Genomic DNA, 24,639 nt, shown 5'->3' on the forward strand with positions numbered 1-24,639 from the left:
CGAAAAATAAATATACCAAGACAAATCCATTTATATAACATACCACTCTAACTCAACAACAAGTATATGAATGTTTATTGTACTTATAGGTGAGATCATTTTAATTTAATTTAATTTCTATGATAAATAAAAGCGATGATTATTGGTAATACAATAATCCTAACCTCAAAAAAATTGACTTATTTTCCTAATTACACTTGGTACTATCGCGATTTAACTGTCAAATATATGTCACAACATGCAACTAGCAGGTCTAAGTACTTAGTAGTATCATCATCTAACAGTCAGATATACCGTAATAACAAACCTGGACGTTATGCATAAACATTCATTCATTCACATTTCACAATTTATGATATATGTATCTAATTAAGAAAGCAACACGACCAAGCTGATGAATTTACTATAATTAAAATTAAAAATAACATTAAAAAAAGAGTAATTGTAGAAAGTATCAAGCAAACAGAGAGAGATTAACAGGGGATTTGAGAAGTGAACCACTCCATGACATGAATTGGGGCTTTGACCAACTGCAGAGCCAACTCCACGATCACCGTCACGCACAAACAGCACGGGCATATGCACGTCAGCAACAATCTGCCACCCACCACCCCCAAATTCAAATCTCAATCAAATCAATCAACCAGATCACAACTTCAAAAATTCAAAAAACCAACCAATAACAATTTGAGATACCCAGATGAGATGATCGATCAAATTGCAAACTTGAGAGAGAAAATCAATGAATTGGAGATAGATAGGGAGAAGAGGAATCATATTCATACCCCACGATCCAGATGACGATGCCGACAATGGAGAGAAGGAGGGAGAGGAGAGCGAACGGAAGGCCCAGTAGAAAGCCCAAAGGCCTGCAATCACCCTCCGAAGAGCACATTTCCGATTCTGCTGCTTCTGCTTCACCCTCACTTACTTGAGTAGTTGAACTTGAATGTGACGGACAGAGAAAGAGAGAAGAAAGAATGGACGAAGACTTGACTTCGTAGTGGGTGTGGGTCACTATTAGGATTCCCAATTCTGTTCCACTTTCCTTTGCCTCCCTTTAATTGTTGGATTTATTTATGCAATGATCTCGAATTTGACATCCATCTCACTTTCTTTTAATTTAATTAAAATTTCGTCACACATTGGAACTCAATATTAACTTATCAAAAAGAGATGTGTTATTCACACATTCATTTTTACTTACTACATGTATTTACTAATTTTTTGTTATTGATCCTATTCAATTGATTTGATTCGATCTGATAGCCAAAAATTAAGATGGGTGTGTGGATGCCATTACCTATCAAAATTGTGGCTTAAAAATGCGTATACGGCGTGTCACAGCCCGTCCCAAATATATAATTATCGACGGCGTGAATTGATGAAAATACCCTTGGACATTAGTTGTGTAATGTGGTTTAAGTGTGGTTTTGGGTCAATATTCTTTAATCCTAATTGTTTAGAACCAATTAGGATTAAGTTATAGTATTTTTGGTGGTTGACCAATCCTAGGCCACACACACACTCTCTCTTTTCTCCTTCCCGTACCCTCTCATCTCTCTCGGACTCTCCCTCTCTCTCTCCTTCAAAATCGTACGGACAATCACCCAAAACCCTTGAAACTTAACGGATCGTGGTCAAAGTTGGCACCATTGTGTTCGTGAAGCTCAGACGAGTCGATTGGTACCCATTTCAGGTAAGAATACCTTCGAAAACCCTAGTTTTTCATAACCCTCAATTTGTGTATTGTTCATGCACACGTAATTATGGATGTTTTTAGGAATTTGAAGCTTGTAGGAAGCTTAGTAAGGTCCTAAGGAAGCTCGAAGTGCTTCGTTTGAAGGTTTTGGACGTAGGGATCATGTGGACGAAGTTTGGCTAGTTTTTCTTGGAATTCTCCGGTGAGATCCCGTGACTTTTAGAACTTTAAAGTAGTATGATTGTGTTCTTCTAGTTAAGAGCTTCATTTTAGTATAAATTGCGTGAAAAATGGTGCAAAAATGAGCGAGAAATAGGCAATTGCAGGTCTGCCCAGAATCCGGCGCCAGTGACACAGTTCCGGCGTCTGGAGGTTAAAGGTGATGCGCATGAGGGCGCATGAGCCACAGAAAAATTCTTCTAAAAATATCACGATGTTCGTGAGGTTGTGTAGGTCACGTTGGTATATTCAAATACCAAAATTGAGCTTTGTATGAGAAGTTATTAGCTAGTTTTGTATATGTGCTTTGAAATAACATTTTTATAGTTAATTCGCATATAGGTGAGACTTATCCCGAGGACGAGCATATCCACGGCGACTCAGGGGCTACGATCCTTCGACATACCAGTGAGTGGGCTTTTGTTTTCAGTATATACTTATATACTTGATATATTTCCCAAAAATGCATTTTTAAGGAAAGTATGCTTTGAAATAATATGCCAATTGCTTTTATATCCTGAATATGCATTTCATGGTTGCATATATATATATAACTATGGTGCTGTGGAGGCACAGGTAAGTTACGTTTGGTTATGTGAATCATCGATGATATGATATGTGATTGAATAATGTTGAGCTCATAAAACTGCACCTAGGGTGATTGTGATTTAGCCAGAGATATGAAGTACAGGCCTGTTTATTTACATCACCTCCCGCACTATATGCTCATATTAGATCCAACTTAAGTGCACAGTCTTGTCGTACAGACCTTATTTATGGTTCCGACTCGTAGGTGACTAGCGATTCAACGCCCGGCTATTATGAGAGAATAGAATTGAGCATAACTATATTACACCCAATCTTGTTGTATAGACCCCTTTTTAGTGGGTCCAACTTATGTGTAGTATATTGCCGTACAGGTCATTATTGTGACTCCGGCTAGATTGACTTTTGAGCTATGAATTCAGCCGTACAGACTACTACAGGGGTTTCAGCTAACATATCATATTTCTATGAAATCATTCTTACCTGGATTATTTACTTTATTATATTTTGGCATGGCATACACATGAATATGATTATGTGAAGCATGAATTGAATTGTTATGATTTCAGTTATATATATATATACATATATATACATACATATATATATATATACATATATATATATATATACATATATATGTATATGCTTATATCTTGATTTTGGGAAAAATTATACATGTTTTACAACGAGGGGTTAGTATATTGATAAATGAAATGAGTTTGTAAAGCATTTGTTTTTGCCCACTCACGTTTTCTGTTTTGCACCCCTCCAGGTTTTAAGTAAGCTTGTTGTTGGTGGCTCGAGGACGTCGGCTGTTCTGACTTATCTAAATAATAGTAGGACATTCCTGGTACTGTATAACTAGTACTTGTCCTACTGAACTGCACCTAGACTTTTATGCTCTGAATAGGAGTGTTTACCGTTGTAATTAACTCCTATCACTTTTTGTTTAGTAGTGCACTCTAGTAATTTGGTTTTGATTATTCGTATATTTCTTATCTTTTTCGCTTCCGCATTGTGCACATGGCTACGTCACTCTCACGTGACAGCCAGCATGCCTTGATCTTGATCGGGGTGTGTCACGGCATCCATGTGGCGAGAGATTTTTTAGTGTACTAGGACCACAGCTCGATACACCAACTATCCTAATATAAATAGCTAAATACATGAAAAAATAAATAAATTTCAACCACTTATATTATATCACTTGGTGTACTAAACAGTGTTCCTGACACATTAAAAATTTTATGTTTAGTGGCAGTTTAGGAGATGCATATTTTGGTAAAAAATTTATGTTTAGTGGCAGGATTACTTTTTAGTGTAAAAATATGATTTTTTGTTAAAATGAACAATACCGATAGCTTTTCCTTAAAATTCTCTTAATTAAATGATGATTATTATATGTGAGGAGTCTCCTCCTTTCTTTCTCTTTCAATTTTGGTTCTTCCTTCTCCTTTCTTTTTCATGTCAGTCATATCCCCCACAATCTAAATCAATTATCATACAGCAAGATTCCCTACTTGGATTATTGGTAAGCATCTATCATTATTCTTCATTGAAAAAAAAAATGGAATTCAATTGTTTTGGGCTTGTACGTGATATTTTTAAGCCCCTACAAAAACAAAATGATTATCAGTCGTGCTAAAAAAAGGTTGGACCCATGATTCATTAGCGTTTGTCACTTGGGCTCTAAAAGGCTAATCAAACACTGAAGCATGGAACCAAAGGAAGAACATATGACATGCCATCTTGCAACGCAAGTTGAAGTTGAAAAGTTTAGCTATGCCTGAAGCATGAGGAAAGTTTGTTGGACACGGTTGAAATATAATTGCATTTGCATAAAGAGTGTAAATGCGCACGATGAGGTGGCCATTTGCAATATGGGGAAAGAAAATTGCATTTTTCCACAAAACTCTACCATGCAGCGGAGTACATACTTTTAGATTATAAGATCATTTTTAAAGAAAATATCAAATTATAATAATCAATTAAAATTGATGGTTAATGCGATAATCTGAAATCTTATGTTAGATTTTATATATCTCAAAACGAATCGTCAAGTGTTATTTTTTTTTATTAAAATAGAGCTTTAAATATTTGTAATTATTACAAACAAATGTTTTAATAAAAAATTTATTGGTTAAAATGTTAATAGGGACCCACCATTAAAATTTATTAAAAATAAATTTAACTCTTAAGTACAAACCTTCAAATCCAAGCAAATAACACTTCGGTTGGAAATATTTTTTATGTCAAATATGCACAGTGGCATTCCACTTAGGATTTTGACATCTCATTTGAAGATGCTCCAACCATTAACTCTTGATTTTGTATTTTTAACCAACGATCTAATGGTTAAAATGTGTGGAGCACCATAGAAATCTCTTATTTACAAATAATATTTGCAAAAGGAGAACCTAGTCCTACTACAATGGCCGTGTGAAGCATGTGCTATGATGCAATTCCACCACATCCAAATACTAATTCCGACTCTCATTCATGCATCTGTCTGGAATTGGATGCTAAAAAAAGGAAAAGGAGAGAAAGAGCTTCTACAATCTTTATATATAAACTTGTGAGCTCAAGCAACTTATACATTTACAGGAAGAAATCGATAACTGCTTTTCTACCTGAATTTCGCGTTTGAACAATGACAGAAAGACATCGAAGCAAGGGGGAACAGATAAAAACTCCAAGTACGCGCACCAGTCTACATTTAAGATGCCAGATTATGCGATATCCTGAAAGAAGCGATTCAGCAGATTGGTAAGGTAAGTCAATTGGAATGCTGTTTCAGGAGCATGTAACAAAGAATTTAGGTAAGATTGATTCCATGGACGAAAGAGTGCAACCACGTATGAGGAAAGCATTAGTTGATGCAAAACTACTCAGGCTTGTTCAAACTTGAGTTCTCACTCTCCATGGAAATTATGGAAGCAAGCCTTTCATAGACCTGTATAATAGTTGAGATGTTACAAATATTCATATGCCGAAAGAAGAAAAGATAAATAACGAAGTTCTGAATTTAGTTTCATGAAATTTATAACGCCAGGATCACAAACCTCAGAAAGCTTCTCACTTTTATCCGTTTTCTTATCCTTATGCGGGTTATTTGCGCATAAGTCGTACCTATACAAGAGATGAAGCAAGCTGTTACAATTTCGTTAACAGAAAATTTCACACATGCAGACTAGAAAGAGAATTTATTCATTCCAACCAAAAACAAAAATAAAAATGGACAAAAGAACATGACATTAAATACTAAAATTTTAACTTCTCCAAATTTATACCAATCAAATGAACTGGCTGGTATACAATTTTCTCACCAATCACGAGGAATGCCAGCTTCGTCACGAGCTGAATAATTGAAGGGCCCTCTCAACTCCACATTATACTCTTTCAACAAGTCTGCGTAGTTATAAGGAAAAGATCCATATATCCATCTTGCTCTCGAATGTAGTATGACTATAGGTGAGAACATACACACACAGAAAATGGAACGATAGAAAACCTTTAAATGAGGAAGATGGGGCACAACCCATTTTTTGACAGACATCGACAAACCAGTGGACACCAACAGCTACATGTGCAACTTCTTCATCAGCGATTCTAGCAACAATGTTAGATGTCCGAAGATCTCCAAAACCAACCAATTTTTGTACAAGTCGAGGTCCAGCATCTAGTCCTCTAGCTTCCTAAAACCAAGAATTACAATTCAAAATATAATACACAAATGAATAAATTAGGATCAAAGCAAAGAATATATAGTGTTTTTTTTAAGTTGTGGAAAACTGACACATATCAGTATATGTGTGTGCAAGCATGTCAAAGTATATCAATATAAAACGAAGGAGTCTGCAGCTAAATTGGTTAATCCCACCCGTTGTTATGCCCTTTCCATACAAAGAAATAAAAGCAAAATGGGGAAAGTAGAATGTCTTCTTTATCTTCTAACTTGACTCACTTAACAAAAAACTGACCATCAAATACCGCACTTTCGCTTAAACAGCACCCAAAATGTTAAGTTGTTGAGGGGGAAGAAAAAAGCTAATGTTTCTTTAGCTGTTCATCATTCAATCAACTATATCCCAATGCTCATGGAGTGACTGATGAGGAAAAGATCTTGCAAATAGTCAACCATCCTCCAATCCTTCTTCATATGATAAAGTTTAAACAGTACTAAACCTTAGCATATGGGAAGTAGGTGCCCATCAGTCTCAACATGAGTAATCAATGCTGAAAAACAGCTTGAAGAACTACAAAAATTTGGGAAATGCATTGAAGGAAAACTACGAGTTCAAAAGAGTACCAAAGAATACCAATCAGTGAATCCAACTAAATCATTTATTCTTGTAGACAATATGCATCATTAGAAATCTAAATTCCCATCATAATAGCTTGGTGTAAAACAAAGTGGCAGAAGAGTTTGTGGAACAAATTGAGTGCCAGTCATCTGTCCCTAGTCTGGCTTCTTGCACTTTCTTCCTACATTAGCTTAACAATCCTCTAAACCTCAAGGAATAGTTCTTCATAAGTTGACAAAAGTTCTTCCAGCTTCAAAAATGCATTGTTTCATTTTTTTTTCAATTTTTAGATCCGGCATTGTATAAAATTTCATCTATGTAGTATCAACTGTATACTCACTCAGCATTCCATACCAATATATACAAGGTCATGCAATGCTCTTTATTATTTAGCGAGAAATTAAAGACAGGTGAATATAATTGAAATACATTCAAATCAGAGAGGCAGAGCCAGATTATCTAGCAAATCAAGACCGCAGATTCAGACACAATTTAACATGCTAAACTACTTTCCAGTGAGCACAGATGATAAAGCATATAATGCCTCAAATGACCACGGTGAGGGATAGCTAACATGCAATGAAATACATCTCATATCATTGCACCTCAGCTGTGTATGTCTGATCTACCAGTTGAGGAAACAGGTTCTTATTTAGAGATCTTATTTGAATAACTGATAGAGATAATGTTTGTACACACTGCAAGTAGAACGTATTACCTGGACTAAGGGGATCACTGCCAAACGTGCAGCAACATTGTCAGATGATTTCTCACACTCCCTCCAAAGCAGATTATGAGCAGGCATATCTCCGTAACTAGTTACAAAAGCAAAATTACACGTCAACCTAAGAAACGATAACAAATAATCTACCCAAAGTAAGTATTGTCCTCACTTGAAACCAAGTTCAGCAAGCCTCTGAGAACACCAAGCAAAATGGCGACTCTCATCGTCAGCGACATGAGCAAAGTCAGCAAAAAGACCCTCCCCTAGAGTCTCACTAAAAGGTGAAAAACGAACAACAGTATCCCACGCCAAATCAATTGCATTGAGCTCAACGTGAGCAAGATTATGAAGCATATAAGCATTAAGAGGCAAACCCGAGTTCTTGGGAGCTGGAATTTCTTTAGGAGAAACCTGAACTCACGCAATACGATAGGTAATAATGAGTGTGGCTGTAAAGCATTGTATACATGTTTTCGATCACTCGAAAAGTTAACTATGAAAACACTGGATGAGTTCGAAAGCCGGAAAATTTGCATCAAAACAAACTAAGGATACAGATAATGACAATACCCAATTCAATATACAGGTAAAATATCCTTCTTTGATGTTTAATTTAAGCAGTGAATCCCAAAACCCACAAATCAAAATCAAACAAAAAATATATAAACATGATGAAATTGTAAGTTACCCATGAAAGATGATGAAATTACCAGTTGGGGTTTGAAGGGGCGAGCGGGCGGAGGAGGGGGATCAGATGCACCGAGCGGTAGGCGGTCATGGCGCCACCTGGAATAAGCGAGGTGGGAAATCCTTGACTTGGCGAGGGGGTCGCTGGTAGAAAGAACCAGAGCGCCGAGCTCTGCGAGGGAGGAAGCTGACGACACCATTTGACTGTAATGCTTGTCAATGGAGGAGGGCTGTGACTGTAGCGGCTGAGGCTGTGGGCCCTTGGTACCCCACCAACGGTTCTCATTGAGCGGGCACTCTCTCCAGGTTTGCAGGCCGGACCAAGGTGAGTATTGCAAGCAAGAAGAAGAAGAAGAAGAAGAAAAGGAGGAGGCTTGGAAGGTGGGAGAAAGCATGGCCTTTACTTTGAGACGCTGCATTTTGTTACAACTTTCATGTGACTGGGTGCCGAATTCCTTCACTACTCCGATGTTCTACCTTCGTATCCTTCTCGTTGTTGATAAACAGAGCATTTCTGGTCACTTTTTATCTTTTTCTTGGGGCCTCGTTTTGTTGATAAACAAAAATGTAAAACAATGCTCACACTCTCTTTCCATACCGATTTTGTGACAAACTTTTTGTGGCAATTGGTAATTGCACGGTATTGTACTGAACCAAATTTTTTTAGTAGGATATTGGTATTCGATACCATTACCATGGTATTACCGTACCATAGTGAAAAATATATATAATATTTCAATAAAAGGAAAAAAAACAAAAAAAACCTTCAGTTGCCTCACTCAAGCCACACCCACCTGAATCAACCAATACCCACATACCAAAATCCCCCAGAACATCCCAAACCCATCTTCAAAATCCCACCCTTTTGATTATAAACTGGGAGAGGAAGACAAAACCCAAAAAAAAAGTGAAAAAAAAAAAAGAAGTATTGGTCTTGAATTGGGTTTAAGAAAAAGAATCAGATTGTGGACCAAAAAAGTGGCCTAAACAAAGTGGTAATTATTATTTACTATATCATACCAACCGAAGAATTAGCATACCGAACTTTGGTATACCAAAAATTTGGTACAATAATGGTAATAAATTTTATCATACCAAAAATTTGGTATGGTAATTGGTATGAGAGTTTTGGTACAATAACCGTACCAAAACCACCCATACTCCTATCTTAGAAAATCATGGTCCCACAACTTCTACTAAGGCCCAAATCCAACTCAATCAAAAGGTGCCCAACAGTTTAAAGAGAGATAGTTTAAGCTTATAAGTTAATTTATTGTTAGATTAATCTGGTGTCTCTTATTAAAGAAGACCTTAGGTGAACAACATTGATTTTTCAAATCGTAATTATTCAATAAAGTCTTAGAGCATCTCCACAAATTGATGGAAGGCAATGGCAAAAGCAACAATGTTCCTTTCCAAACCCAAAAACCTCTCCAACAGTCCAATAAACCAAAGGCAAGCGGTGGGCCAACCACTGCTAGCCCAAACGTCCAACCATCTTAAGCGGGGCCTACTGCCTTTGGGCAAGTTGACGTCATCATGACACTAGCGCAAACTTTAATTTTTTTAATTAGATGCGTGTAACTGTGAAGGGAAAGTGAGAGACAAAACTTGTAGCGGTGGGCCTCGCTGCAACAGAAATCCTAGCCCACTCCAACGGCTAGTTGAAATGGCCAAATGTGGATTGTTGGATTTACAGTTGTCATAAGATCTAGACTGTTGAATTTCCAACAGTAAAAATAATTTAAAATCTTACCGTTGTGCCACATGGTGTAATCTAGGGGAGATGCTCTTAGGTCATTTCGAATGGAGATGGCTAAACGTCCAAAAGCCAAAACATGACCTGAGTTGCCAAAAAAACTCATCTCTAAATGATGGCTGGGTTATAATTCTATAGAGCTCACCAAGCTATTATTTGGTCAAAGTGGCATTAGGCTAGCCAAATGTAGCTCTCCTCTTAGCCCATTTTCTGGAGTTTAGCTTCTCAGTTGTAATAATTGATTCAAATTCAACGGCTATATTTGAAAGATCCAACAGTCATTAATTAAATTAACCAATAAATTTAAAATATAAGCTAAAACTAATAAATTATCAAGGGGTTATGTTTAGCCCCTTCAGTTGGAGATGATATATGAGTATAACCTGACACTATTCATTTAAAAATAATTTTTTGCATGACTATAATTCTAAACGGAATTATGTTTAGTCCCTTCAATTGGAGATGACATTAGAGCAAGTCCACCAGACACAAAATTGCCCAGCACCCTGTCCAAAAATCAGCCCAGCACCCTGTCAATCTGCTCCAGCCCGCAAAATAGCCTGGCACCCAGCCCAAGCCAGGCAACAGACCAGCCCATTTCGGATAGACCCAAAGGCCGACCTATTTGGCTGGCGCGTGCAACACACTCGCGACTGGGCGTGAGTAGGAGACAAGAGTGTAGGCGGCGGGGCCCGCTTGTCAGCCCACTTGTGTTCACCCAGATTAGAGCTATGTGGCCCTCCTCAGTGCCGTTTGATTTTCAACGGCTATTTTTTGTAGACCGTTGGATTTCCAACGGTAAAAAAATTTTAATTTGACTTTTAAAATGGACCGTCCTATCACAGATCAACGGTCCACGTTTTTTCACAAAAAAATAAAAATAAAAATAAAAATAATAAAAAAGGTCCAATGATAGGAGCATATTTATGCGACTTAGTTAGCTTGTTCTTGTGCATTTACGTTGTATTTCCTTAGTTATTTTATTGTTCAAAGTTATTTTTGTGTGTTTTCAGACTCTAAGTACAAAGTATGCAAGATGATGCATTTTGGAGGCCTTTGGAGCATGTTTCGGGCTTGGAATGGATAGCAAATGCATGGGCCAAGTGGATGAACGAATTTGAGAACTAAAGAGGCCAAGAATATGAAGAATTATGGTCCAAAAGATGAAGAAAACAGCCTAAAAATCTGTCACCCCAACTTGCATTCCTTGCCATGCAAACCACATAGAATTCCCTTTGGATTCCATGCCATGCTTGATCACTCTTGTCCCTTACATAATTTCTAATTTCATGCTTCAATTCATTTAATTATTACACTCAATTGCTTGATACCTCTTGTTCCCTTCACTCATTAGATTTTAGACAACATTTACATCCATTACATGCACCAATTGATGCTCCATCATTCACATTTGGAATCCAATGCCATGTGCAACACATGTTGTTGCACCTTTGACCCATTTGTTGACACATTTCACCTCTCTTTCCATCTCTATGCAATGTACACAATCATTCATGCTCCCTAGCTACAACACCACTCCATTTTACCCTTCACACTTTGCATCATTACTTCATTTTCACCCTTGGACCATTGCACACCACACACACAAATTGCCATGCATTTCATCCTTAACCTAACCTGAAGGTTTTTGGGGCCTATAAATACATGTTTACACCCCTTGGCCAAAGGACAATCCCCCATATTCATCATTTTATCACAAAAATTCGTCCATACACACCCTAGGAAGCAAAACACCCCAAAAACATCATTCTAGTGCCTAGAAAACATAACAGCCACTCCACCTTCTTCCACCCTCTTTGCCTAGTTCTCCACCACCCTCCAACCATCAAACACTCCTCCACACTCACCCTAAACCCTTCCATACCATTCCCCATCCATTCTACATCATAAAACTACCTAAAATCTGTCCATAAACCAATCTGCCGCAAGCAAGGGAAAGGAGGAATCTTGGATGCACTTGCTACCAAGTTGGAGCATTTTAGGTGTTTTCTTTCCTTTGATTTTAATGTCTAATTTTATGTATCTTTGCTTTGTGAGTATGAGGAACTAAACCCCTCTTAGTTAGGGGGTGATTCGAAACTATGTTCATACTTGCAATATGATTTGATTACATCCAGTTGTGATTCATAAGTTGTGAATTCAATTTACTTATCCGTTCATATAAAAACTAATTTGTGTATGTTGGTTAAGAGTGCACGCTTAATTTTCATGCATGAATTTGACGCTAGAATATAAGGGAGTTTCACCTAATCGTTATAAACTTATATTCACAAGTAGTGAAGGTTGCTAGTCACAATCACGTTAAGTAAACTCTTGGCATAAGTTTCATGCAAATCATAGTAACGAGTGCCTCGTCAATGCTTATGTTTTTCATAGAACTTAATGATTCTTGCTTGTATCTCTATTATGCAATTCATGTAGGGAACTTGTAGGGAATGTTTTGGGTTGTCGTATGCAATCATCCAACCTAATAACTTGTGGAAAAAACTGAGGGTTAATTAGTGCAATTCACGGTTAATTTGGGGCGTTGAGTATTCATAGCTTATCGAAAAGCAACTGGAAATCATTTTGTATGCAAGTGTGACATATGTGGAGAAGAACCTCCTAGCTAATCTTCCATCCATAAGTTTCATTCAAATTCACTTACAATCTGTTTTGTTTTACAAAGTTTGTTTTGTTTTCAAATTCATTAAAACCAAAATCCCCCTTTTACTTTATTGTTTCAAAGTGTTTAATTTCTGTTTTGGTTGTGTGTTAGAGTGTTTTGATTCACCCAAATTTGTCTAAGAATTTGTTTACTTTGTTCTTGTCTTAATTTAATTATTTTCGTCAAAAATCAACCCCATCTTATTTCTTTGAGTCATATTAATTAGAACTTGTCTTAGATTATGTTTTTAAGTGTTCTAGTTCATTAGAAAACCAAAATTTGTCCAAGTTTGTGTGAGAGTCCCAAAATTGCCCAAATTGTGTTTTTAAGGTAGTTTTGAGTGTTTAGGGGCTGTTTTGAGTCTTTTGGTTTGTTTTAGTGTTTTAAAGTATAGTTTTGCATTCTTTGAGTCTAGTTAGTGTTTTAAATTTTGTTTTCACGTTTTCAAGTCAGTTTCCAAGTGATTTAGCAATCCCTCCTAATCCCCGGCCTAGAACGATCCCTACTTACATACTTTACTACAATTGATAAAAAGAGGGTTTAATTTGTGTGCTTATATATTTCGCATCACCCAACGGTCAGAAATATGATCGTTGGCCACGTGGCAACTCCTTGGCTCTTGGATTTGAATATTTTTCAAATCCAACAATCCAGATTAATTAATTATATTAAAATTTATTAAAAATTATGAAAAAATTATGAAAAATTATTAAAAATACAAAAAATTTAAAAAAATATATAGAAAATTTTTAAAAAAGTTATCTTTTTTCTATAAATACCTAACCCTCATCTTCCACCTTACACCACATTTCAATATTTTCTACACTTTCTATACTATCTACATTTCAATATTTTCTACAATTTAAGTAAAAGAAAGTCTTCGTGGAAGCTCATTGAAGATGTTACGTTGTGTAAATGTTGAGTTCACACTACTCATGACCCGATTACGGGTAATCAGATGGATAAGCGAGAAATGTGGAGTAAAATTACGAAAGCGTTTTGCGATGTACATGGAAAAGACTGCAGAACTAGTCAAGGTCTTCAAGGTCGTTAGAAAAAACTCAACGCATCATTTACTTGTTGGAAAAACGCCATCTCTCATGCTTTCGGTAACCTGCGTAGTGGGACAAGTTTAGCGGATCAGGTGACAATATTTTTATTTATTTATATGCATTCCACCCACATCAATATTTTAATTTATTTAATTTCGTATGTAATTTTTATGTTATTTCTTATGTAATTTTTATATGCATTCCACCAGCATCAATATTTTAATTTATTTAATTTCTTATGTAATTTTTATTTAATTTCTTATGTCATTTTTATGTAATTTATATGCATTCCACCCACATCAATATTTTAATTTATTTATTTGTGTTACATCTGCATTTTTTAACACTATCTTATCCCACATTTTTATAGACACTACAAGCTCAAGCATTCTACAATTCAAAGAACCATAACAAATCATTCAACAAATGGGAATGTTGGGAAATTGTCAAAGATTGCCCTAAATACAAAATTGTGGCAACAGGTCCAGAAGTTGTCATGCATGGTATGGGTCTACATAGTTCGCCAGAACCAGACACGACCGAATAAGAAGCCGACACATTTCAAGACACGGAAGGGACGCCTGAACAAGTGCCCAAGACCCAACTGACTCGTCAGTCCCTCAGGCCTCAAGGTAAAAAGGCATCAAAGAAAAAAGGTAGTTCTTCCAAAAATGACTCACTAAATATATGGAGGAACTTGCTCGTCAAGGTGAACTGAACAAGGCATGGGAAAAAGCTAGAGATGAGGAAAAAGTTGCTGTTATGGCAGCAATAATAGCAGCTACTGAGGCCCGTGATGCGGCGGCTGAGAGACAAAGAGAAATAGTTAATCGAGAGAACAAGCCGGTTAGACAAACACTTCATCGAGAAAATGAAATGCTTAGAGAAGAAAGGATGACTCAAGCAGATCGTGACACTATGAGCAAGTCTCTAGTAGGACTGTCTCCGAATTCAAAATATTTTTGGACATCGGAAAAAAGAGATGTCGTGCGAATGAGGCGTGCAAAAGATGCGGAAACAAGTCAAGGGGGTTTTAGCTACACAAATCATAGCAACCAAGATCCTAGCACCACATATCCTAGTTCCAGAGACTTTGTATAATTTTTATGTAATTTCTTATTTTTTTTAGAATTTTATTTAATTTCTTATGTAATTTTTATGTTTTTTCTTTTTTTCTTTTGAACTTTATTTAATTTCTTATGTTATTTTTATGTTATTTCTTATTTATTTTTATTTAATTTATTATGCAATTTTAATGTAATTATTTATTTATTTTTGTACTTTATTTAAACACATAAAATAAGATTACATAAACTCATCAAATAAGATTACATAAACTCACCAAATAAACTTAAAAACAAAACACACTACATAGAATTACATAAACTTAAAAAAACAAATACATTTTATTCTTCAACCACAAGCCTCATTTTAATTATCTTCGTCTTCATGCAATCCCCACTGGTGCTCAATCAAGTCATTCTGGCAGGTTACGTGCCATTATGGCTCTTGCACATCAGTGTACCGCTGAACGATCAATTCATTGTAACGTCCATCACGTTCCAACGGCTCGTGTTGCACGGGATCTTCGGTCCGGTCATGAGCACAGTAGATACGTGTTCTTGAGTTGTTCATCGAATCCGACTCATATTCATCGACGACATCATAATCATCTTCAACAATCATGTTGTGGAGAATAATACACGTCATCATGATGGATTGAAGAGCCTCGACATCAAACATTCTAGCTGCAGCCCTGATCGCCCAACAAGCTTGTAGGATACCAAACCAACGCTCGACATCCTTCCTACACCCTTCTTGACATTTTGCGAAGTGTTTTTCCTTTTCAGTCTGTGGATGTGGCACTGTTTTGACAAACATTGACCACCTTGGGTAAATGCCATATGCAAGGTAGTATGATCCCTCGTATTGGGTACCATTAACCCAATATGTGCATCTCGGCGATTTTTCTTGTAGCAGTTCGTCGAACATTGAGGATTGGGTAAGGACATTTATATCATTCTAAGCTCCTGGAACACCAAAAAAAGCATGCCAAATCCATGTATCAAATAAAGCCACCGCTTCCAAAATGATGCTTTTGGCTCCATTTCTGTTGCCATAAGCTCATTGCCACGCACTTGGACAGTTTTTCCAAGTTCAGTGCATGCAGTCGATGCTTCCAATTATGCCAGGGAAGCCTCGCATCTCACCCTTCCTCAGAAGCCTTCGCATGTCCCTTGGCGTAAGTGTCCGGAGGTACTTATTGGTGTAGAGGGCTTCAATTGCAGAGCAAAACCGCATCAGGGACTCTAGAACAATTGTTCTTCCCATCCTCGTGATCTTATCCACTTGATTTGCAGATGCTCCATATACAAGCATTCGTAAGGCAGCCGTAATTTTTTGCTCAGGAATAAGACCTAGAACATGAAAAGCATAATCTTTTTGCACAAAGCATGGATCATGGTTGCAAATAGCACTCATGATTTTGTCGAACAAACTTCGTTGCATTCTAAAACGACGTCTAAAAACATGATCAAGGAATATGTTGTTGGGAATAAAATAATCTTCCAATAGATCTTTACCTCATCTTTCCTTTTTTCTATCGAGGTTTGCAACACGTGTGGATTTGGCTATCTGACCCACGACTTCCATGACACGGCGGGAATGTGAGGCCCTTTGCCTTTTATCGTGATCATCCTCATCCTCCTCCATGAAGAAAGCCTCATCTCCACCTCCACCTTCCTCGAGATTGGCCAGTTCTGCCTGTTTATACACTCTCCTTGAAGAAGACATTGTAATAAGAACTCAAGATTTGAAAATGATGAACAAGGATTCTGAGCTAAAAAGAATGATTGAGCTTGGTGTGAGGATGGATGTAGGGATGTAGGGTTTATATGGACAAAAAAAAGAAAGGATGAGGTTCTGGACAAAGCCACGTGGCACTACATAATTGGTTGAAAATCTTATCGAAATCTTGGCTAAATTATTGTAAACCGGAAGTGACACGTGGAGCATTGGGATTGGTCGAAAATCTTATTGGAAATCTATCCACAAAATAGTACGTTCGAATAATGACACATGGCATGACGTGATTGGTTGAAAATCTTATCGAAATCTTGGCTAAATTATTGTAAAACGGAAGTGTCACGTGGCATGTCTGGATTGGTTCAAAATCTTAGCGGAAATCTATTCACAAAATAGTACGTTCGGATAATGACACGTGGCGTGACGAGATTGGTTAAAAATCCTATCCAAAATTAAAACTATTTTATTTTTTTTATTCTTTTAGAAAAAATTTAAAAATATCTTAAATGGGCTGGGTAACAGCGCATTTTGTAGGGGTGGATATCGTTTGTGCCATCGCATTTTTTCACTGGGTGCCAGCTCATTTTTTTAGGGGTGGAGATGCATTGGCCTATTACTGTTCATTGAAGTCTATTACTGTTCATTGGAGTGAATAAATTGGCTGGGTGCTGACACAAAGTCCTTAGGAGTGGACTTGCTCTTATGGAAGATTAATTGGGCTCACATCTGGCTTCAAACAAAGAACCCAATTAAAGCCCATTATGACTTGGGAGTTGCAACTCTCCTCAACCACAACCAACAACAACCAAACGGCAACAATGAGCACATTATTGGGTGGAACAGAGTTGGACGAGACTTTCCGTCCCACGTTAGGTGTGCCTAAAACGGATAGAACGTGTTGTTCCATAGGATGATTTTTGGATGAATTTTCGTTACGCCTTACCCTTGGAACGACTCGTTCCATATATGTGGAACACAAAATTATAACCTCTCAGTCTCCTTCTTCCTTCTTGTTTCCATCTGAGGGCATCTTTGCTCCCTTTATGTTCCGTCCCGTCTTGTACCTTCCTGTCTGGTTCCATTCCGTTCCGTCTTGTCCCGTCTGCATACCAAACCATACTATATAATGAACCTTGCCGGAGACTTTCATCATCACCAAATCAAACATCCCACAATACCCGAAAGTGCACTGCACGCGCCCTCTTACCGCCTAGGGAATCTCTTCCAAATATTCCACAACACAACTCCCCGCCACATAATATCCCAATAAATTCAACCCAAACATGACGTCACGCCCCACTCTCCTCGCTCTAACATTGGCCGGTTGCACGTCGCTCCCTCAGATGCCGCGTTAGTCTACCACGCTCCCCACCCGTGCTATGATACTTCCCCGGCACGACTCTTTTGGTGCTCCCACACGCTTCGTCATTCCACCGCTGCCTCACGAACCCCTCCCTCGCCGTACACCTGTAAGATAAGGAGAGAGAGAGAGAGAGAGAGAGAGAGAGAGGGAAGAGAGAGAAACTGTAAGACTGTGAAACGTTTTAGAGAGAGAAAGTAGAGAGAGAGAGAGAGCGAAGAGAGAACGAGATCTGATCGGAGAAAAAGGCAAACGAAGCTCGAAGCTCTACCCCTTGTGGTTGTCGATGTTGTAAGCCTAACTCTCTCTAGCTGATTTGCTGTGAGGAAGCTCTAATTGGACTTTTGCGTTTTGTGTGTGAGATTTGGGGGAAAAAATTAGGGTTTTGTTAATTTCTGTTTTGTTTTGTCGGATAGGGGGAAGAAACCCTAGGATTTTGTGACTTATGCGTGAGAGTTGGGGGAAAAATTAGGGTTTTGTTAGTTTTTGTGTTTTTGTTTTGGGCGGATAGCGGAACAACCCTAGGAATCTTGGATCTTTGTGGGAGGGAAAAACGGGAATTAGGGTTCTGGGAGGTACATGTATGGCTTCAGGGCCTACAGTAGGAGAAGGTGATGGAGCCAGAGAGAAACAGAGGTTCACGGAGAGCAAGGTCTACACTCGAAAAGCTTTCAAAGGCCCCAAGAAGAACAACATCATCAACAACGCCAACGCCGACGCCAACACAAATACTGACTCAACCGCCACTGCCTTAGCCGCCCCCTCCGCCCCTGCCGCCACCCCAACCACCACCAAGGACAACAACATCAACGGGAAGGACAACATCATCAACAATAACAAGAAGGACAGCAACATCAACGAGAACGAGAAGGGCATCAACGAGAACAAGAAAAACAGCAACATCAACGTGAACGAGAAGGACAGCAACAACGTCGGGAACGAGAAGGACAGCAGCAACGTCGGGAACGAGAAGGACAGCAGCAACGTCGGGAACGAGAAGGACAGCAGCAACGTCGGGAACGAGAAGGACAGCAACAACGTCGGGAACGAGAAGGACAGCAACAACGTCGAGAACCAGAAGGACAGCAACAACGATGAAAACAAGGACACCAATAGTGAGAACAAGCATAACGGGAATAATGATGAGAATTCCACTCAGCCTCCGGCTCAGACTGTGCTGTCTGGGGATGGGAATTCCGCTCAGCAGCAGCTGCTCATTTCACAGTCTGGTGCTGCTGCCTCTGATGACTCCTCGAGCCTGAACCGGCAAGAACCCGCGGTGACAGCAGTAGAGGCAGTGTTAGAGGCAACTATTGAGCAAGAAAGTCGGAATTCACCTGCAGAGAATGGGGTGGTCAAGCCGACTTCAGATAGCCGAATTAAGCTTAATTTTGCTTCAAGGTCGAAGCAGGACAAGCGGAAGCTACGAAGGAAGCTTGAGAGCGAGCTTGATTTGGTGCGGAGTTTGGTGAAGAGGATTGAAGCCAAACAGGGGCAGATTGGTGGGGTTAGTCTCTCCCATATTTCAGTGAATGATGGGGCGAATAGTGCAGGTGGAGGACTGAGGCGGGTTAACTCTGAGGTTGCTTCTGTAGGTGTTCCTCGAGAGCCTACCAGGCCTTTGCATCAGCTGAGTATATCCGTGTTAGAGAATAGTCAGGGAATGAGTGATATTGTGGAGAAAGAGAAGAGAACCCCCAAGGCGAACCAGTTCTATCGTAATTCTGAGTTTTTGCTGGCCAAGGATAAGATTCCACCTGCTGAGAGTAACAAGAAGTCGAAATCGAATGGGAAAAAACATGGTGGAGGAGAATTGGGGCAAGGGTTTGGTGGGATGGGAAGCAAGTTTTTCAAGAGTTGCAGTTCTTTGCTTGAAAAATTGATGAAACACAAGCATGGTTGGGTGTTTAATGAACCTGTTGATGCTGCAAAGCTTGGTTTGCACGATTATCATATCATTATCAAGCATCCAATGGACTTGGGTACCATTAAGTCGAGGTTGAACAAGAATTGGTACAAGTCTCCGAAAGAATTTGCGGAGGATGTGAGACTTACATTTCGCAATGCCATGACCTATAACCCCCAAGGGCAGGATGTTCATGTCATGGCAGAGCAGTTATCCAGAATATTTGAGGACAGGTGGGCTATCATAGAGTCAGATTACAATCGTGAGATGAGGTTTGGATATGATTATGGGGTTAATCTTCCAACACCTACACCGAGAAAGGCACCTCTGCTGCCACCACCTCCTCTTGATATGCGAAGGATTTTGGACAGGTCCGAGTCCATTTCTCATCACGCTGATCCGAAGCCAAAACCCATGACTATTACTCCTAGGACCCCCGCTCCTAAGAAGCCCAAGGCTAAAGATCCTCATAAAAGGGACATGACTTATGACGAAAAGCAAAAGCTTAGCACCCAACTCCAGAGTCTGCCTTCAGAGAAGCTGGATGCCATTGTACAGATTATAAAGAGGAGGAATTCATCACTCTTCCAGCATGATGATGAAATTGAAGTGGACATAGATAGCGTCGATACCGAGACCCTGTGGGAGCTGGACAGGTTTGTAACCAACTACAAGAAGAGTTTGAGCAAACACAAGCGAAAAGCTGAAATGCAAGCCAGAGCAGAAGCTGAGCAGAATGTCCAGCAGCAGGTATGTCTTGGCTCATGCTAAATTCTAACCTCTGATTTTTGTGGTGGCCGCTTTTGGTAAATGATTCATTTTTCCTTATTTTTTTACAGACCCAGGCCCCAGTTGCAGCAGAGGTTCCGAAACAACCTAAAACCGGTAAAGTATTTCAGAATGTGAGGTTTCATGGCATTGGAATCAGCTATTTCCTTGGAGAAACTGATAAATTGAAATTCGTTTCTTTTGTGAGCAGATGAAAGGATTGTTTCCTCTTCAACACCCATTCAAGGGGATAACCAGGGTGATAATAGGAGTAGGTCGAGTAGTTCAAGCAGCTCCAGCAGTGATTCTGGATCTTCCTCCAGTGGTACCATAATACATTTTTCTGCTCACAGATGTTAAGTTATTAAGCATATAGGATGCATTTATGCAAGTTCTTGTTTGGTAAAGTAATTTCTTTTTCTTACACGTGTTGCTGCAGACTCAGATAGTGATAGTTCGTCAGCATCTGGATCGGATGCGGGGTCGCCTAGGACTTAACTATTTTCTTTTGAGGTAAGATTCTGTCAACTTGATTCTTATTCCAAGCATTTTGTAATTTTTGTTCTTCCTAGTTGTGTAATCAAGTACATTTTTAGTGGTAGTTTTATATATTTTGAATAAAATGATATTATCATTGACATTGAACTTGACCAACGCCTTGCAGTAGCTGACCAACTATTTTAAATTTTTTGGTTTGGAAGTACATTTGTTGGTTTTACCTTTTGTATGGGCCAAACTATTTATTAGTATTGCTGCATTATTCACCTTGGAGCCGTGATTTTGTAAAAGAACTCTAGATGATAGCACCAAATGTGTCATGCATGAGGGTTGCTTACTTTTTTTTTGCTACAGTGTGAAGCTGTTATATATGTGTGTGTGTAATTGCAATAAGTATTATATACATTGGAAGTATCAATACTCAAAACTGTTAGCATGCAATTTATCTCCAGAACGTTTCTCAAGATTCATAATTTTTTTCTCTTCTAATAATAATGTTTCTTCTTAAATAACTTGTCATGGAAAAGGACGAGCAGCAAGTATTCCTACGAGTTTACCCCCTCCCGGCTTACTTGTTTACCCCCACCTCTAGTCCTTGATGTTTAAGACTTTTGAATGACATATATAATATATAAGGCTTTTTAGCCAAAATGATACTTGAGATTTGCATAACACATCACTTTGGTCCCTGAGATTTGAAATCAATAGAAGTGGTCTTTGAGATTGTCCACCATCAATCATTTTGGTCATTCCGTGCAAAATTATGTTAAATGACGATCAAAATAACAAATATACCCTCAATTTAATAAACAATGGGCCGAAATGATCTAACAAAAACTAAGGGTATTTCGGTCATGCTATTCTTATTTAATGGAGATTTTTTAAGGAACGACCAATTTGATTGATGGTGGACAAAATCAGGGACCAATTCTATTGATTTCAAATCTCAAGGACCAAAGTGAAGAGTTATGCAAATCTCTGGGACCATTTTGGCTAAAAAGCCAATATATAAAACTCAAACTCTTGGTTTACAATTGCTATACAGATTTGTAGCAATTTAACTTACTTGGTGCCAGGGTCCACATTTTCAGAGATTTCTTTCACTTTCCACCTGTTTCAAATATGAACTGAGTTTTATAACAAAAAAAGGGAAATGGTTTTCGCGCACCCCTTTTCTCCTTCTGCACACCTGTTTATTTTATGTTCATTGATTCTCTGTTGGTTTCTTGAATCAGAAGGCCATAAATAAACAGGGGTGTGTAGGAGAAGAAAAATGGTGCATTAGAATCACTTACCAAAACAAATATGAATGGTATTTGGAGAGAGGAAGGGAGTGATGAGGAAGACAGTGAGGAGAGAAGGGGATGGAGTTGGCGCGTGGGAGCAGGAAATCAAACAGTTTTACTGAGAGAATGAAATTTAAAATCTTTTTTTTTTTTTTTCGATTGACAGGTTTTACTGAGAGGAAACCAAAACATTAATGACAGATTTTAAGTGTTGATTCGAATTTAGACTAATACTTCTAATAATCTGTGCTTATTATCATATGCGTTCTTGTTAAACGTGAAGTTAAGGGTTGCATACATATTGGTTGTATACATGTTGCTTGGAAAGCCTGCCGTGTCAAGGTAGTCCTATCTTAAGTTAGAAAGTGCTGTTCAATTTTACCACTGACTATTACTAATTGTTGTAACTATCAAATCTGGTATCAAATATCATCTCATGTATTCACCAATCTCAAAATTGTCAACCTTCCCTTTTCCCACCTTTTTTGCTCTCCCTCTTTAGAAATTTCAAAGGAATTTATCACCGCTCCAACTGTTGTCCCCAGAATAAAAATCTTGATAGTGCTCAATGAGAGATGTGTTTCTGGTCTTTGGTCCTTTTCCCCACCAAATTTTCTAGTACATTCTAAGACGGTTTTATTTCACAAGAAAGGTCCATTGTATATATGGAGTCCCATGAGAATATATGACCCCACTACCTGTATACAGCGTTCATCTCTGTTCAGGGAGTAGGTCAAAATTTTTTGTAAGAAATAAAAAGCTGGAATCCGAGAAGACATGACTCCCTTAGAGCATCCTGTAAACCAATTATTCAATCTGGGGATCCCAGCAAGGCTGCCAAAGAAACCAATATACATATCTAATTTGACCATAATTTTTCATCCATTTTATGTCACTGAAATGGCCATTTTGCTTTTTTGTCTTTTCTATAAAGTTACAATATGCCAGCCACCATAGTATGTTGATTATCTACTGCTTTCCTGGTAGGGAAAGATTAATTTGAAGAAGTTAGTAAGATGGATCATTTTGGTTTGTGTTTCGGATTATGGACTTGCAGTGCCGAGCAAGTCATGCTTGACTTTTGCTTGTTGCTTATTTCTGCTTTCCTGTTTTTGTATAGCACACCGTGTACGGTCCTTTCCAATAATTACGAGGCAGACTTATAAGGGAATAACCTGTCTTTCTCCTGGGAGAGGGTGTCAGCATCAGATCAGTTAAGTGAGCAAGTCTGGGTTAATGAGTGTTGTTGCATTAGGTTCGAGTAATTTGATCACATCTAAGCTTTGCATAAGTGCATGTTTTTAGATTTTTTACTATACAGGGCATGTGTATATCTTTTTTACACCACTTTTGTTTGTTCTTATCTGTGCCCTTGGGTGCTCATATGCTTATAGCACATACATACTTAAAAGTAAATCTTGTTAATATATTGATTTGGATTACAAATGAAGGGCTTTGACGTCTTGGATTTGGAATGGACAACTATGTAACTGATTAGGAGAGTGTTTCTGACTAGATAACAGCAAATTACTAATGACGATTTTCTTAAATGGCAGATCTCTGAAAATTAGGGTAGATGGTGATCGGAAGCTTTTTCAGACAAATGTTCGATTTGAATCTGTGATTGGTGTATAGTGGAAATTTTGCTCCGAGGCCTCCAACCATCCTGCTGCAAGTATAGAATGGGTTTCTCTCTGACTGTTGTGTTAATTTGATTCCTCAATGTGTATGCGTCGGGGCTCCGTTGGTCTTGTCAGAATTTGTATAATATTGGTAGAATGTGGTGATAAATAGATAACAGTTGGTCTGTTTTCGATAGCACATGTACATTGCTAAGTAGTGCGACTGCGACCGCGACCCATCTAAATTTCGACGACTTGTTTTTGGTTTGGTGCTGACAGATTCTAGGATGCTTTGGTGAATACAAAATTAGATAGCCTGTAATCCAACTTCATTCATATGAATTCTCTTGTATTCCCATGAGATTGCTCTGTTTAGTAGATTTGTATGCACTTTTGTGGACTCTCTGAATAACCCCTGCACTAAACTCCTCTCTGCTTTTTCTGTTTTTGTCAAATGTTTTTTTAGTTGTTGGAGAAGATCTGGAAGAATTGTTCTACTTCCTCTTTTTATTTTTTAGTTTTCGGTTCGTCCGGAGATGAATTGTTCTTGCTTTGCGTAGCAATATTGCAGGGCCTAAACCTTCATGCTGGTGTGTGGATGTTGGTTGTCATCTGAAAATTGGTAAGTCTTGGACTAATGTCCAATGTTTGGGTTAGTAGGGTTGATGAATCTATGCATCAATTTGATTATTTCGTGGGGTTAGCTTGATGGACTCAGAAAGTTGGTGAT

At 38.4% G+C, this 24,639-nt stretch overlaps 3 protein-coding genes and 1 long non-coding RNA gene across 6 annotated transcripts; 2 read left to right on the top strand and 2 right to left on the bottom strand.

The window, feature by feature from the left end:
* Positions 1–291: 291 nt before the first annotated feature.
* On the bottom strand, positions 292–1,051 carry LOC126582726 (signaling peptide TAXIMIN 1). The gene is made up of 2 exons (XM_050246901.1): positions 786–1,051; positions 292–597 (listed from the first exon to the last, which is right to left on the bottom strand). Exons 1-2 carry the CDS (start codon positions 893–895, stop codon positions 474–476), a joined length of 234 nt encoding a protein of 77 aa, XP_050102858.1. The 5' UTR covers positions 896–1,051; the 3' UTR covers positions 292–473.
* Positions 1,052–2,263: 1,212 nt separating this feature from the next.
* LOC126634141 (uncharacterized) lies at positions 2,264–3,459 on the top strand. Its single transcript, XR_007627212.1, has 2 exons — positions 2,264–2,329; positions 3,243–3,459. It is a non-coding gene; the product is annotated as an uncharacterized LOC126634141 (long non-coding RNA).
* A 1,483-nt stretch (positions 3,460–4,942) lies between these two features.
* On the bottom strand, positions 4,943–8,732 carry LOC126583991 (uncharacterized). Of its 2 annotated transcripts, none has more exons than XM_050248558.1 (8): positions 8,209–8,732; positions 7,668–7,909; positions 7,493–7,589; positions 5,982–6,165; positions 5,797–5,878; positions 5,533–5,599; positions 5,326–5,423; positions 4,943–5,211 (listed from the first exon to the last, which is right to left on the bottom strand). In XM_050248558.1, exons 1-7 carry the CDS (start codon positions 8,602–8,604, stop codon positions 5,355–5,357), a joined length of 1,137 nt encoding a protein of 378 aa, XP_050104515.1. In that variant the 5' UTR covers positions 8,605–8,732; the 3' UTR covers positions 4,943–5,211; positions 5,326–5,354. The 2 variants fall into 2 exon arrangements, with proteins under 2 accessions (XP_050104515.1, XP_050104514.1); XM_050248557.1 differs by having other exon boundaries at positions 5,323–5,423.
* A 9,009-nt stretch (positions 8,733–17,741) lies between these two features.
* LOC126582345 (transcription factor GTE4-like) lies at positions 17,742–24,309 on the top strand. Of its 2 annotated transcripts, XR_007609470.1 has the most exons (6): positions 17,742–20,485; positions 20,575–20,620; positions 20,715–20,828; positions 20,943–21,016; positions 23,408–23,500; positions 23,844–24,309. XR_007609470.1 is itself a non-coding variant. In XM_050246471.1 (5 exons), the coding sequence occupies exons 1-4, from the start codon at positions 18,413–18,415 to the stop codon at positions 20,999–21,001; spliced, it is 2,292 nt and encodes a 763-aa protein (XP_050102428.1). In that variant the 5' UTR covers positions 17,743–18,412; the 3' UTR covers positions 21,002–21,016; positions 23,844–24,309. The 2 variants fall into 2 exon arrangements, 1 of the variants encoding a protein (XP_050102428.1); XM_050246471.1 differs by lacking the exon at positions 23,408–23,500 and having other exon boundaries at positions 17,743–20,485.
* Positions 24,310–24,639: the final 330 nt, after the last annotated feature.

Source organism: Malus sylvestris, chromosome 9 (assembly GCF_916048215.2).
Source record: "Malus sylvestris chromosome 9, drMalSylv7.2, whole genome shotgun sequence".
NCBI classification, from domain to species: domain Eukaryota; kingdom Viridiplantae; phylum Streptophyta; class Magnoliopsida; order Rosales; family Rosaceae; genus Malus; species Malus sylvestris.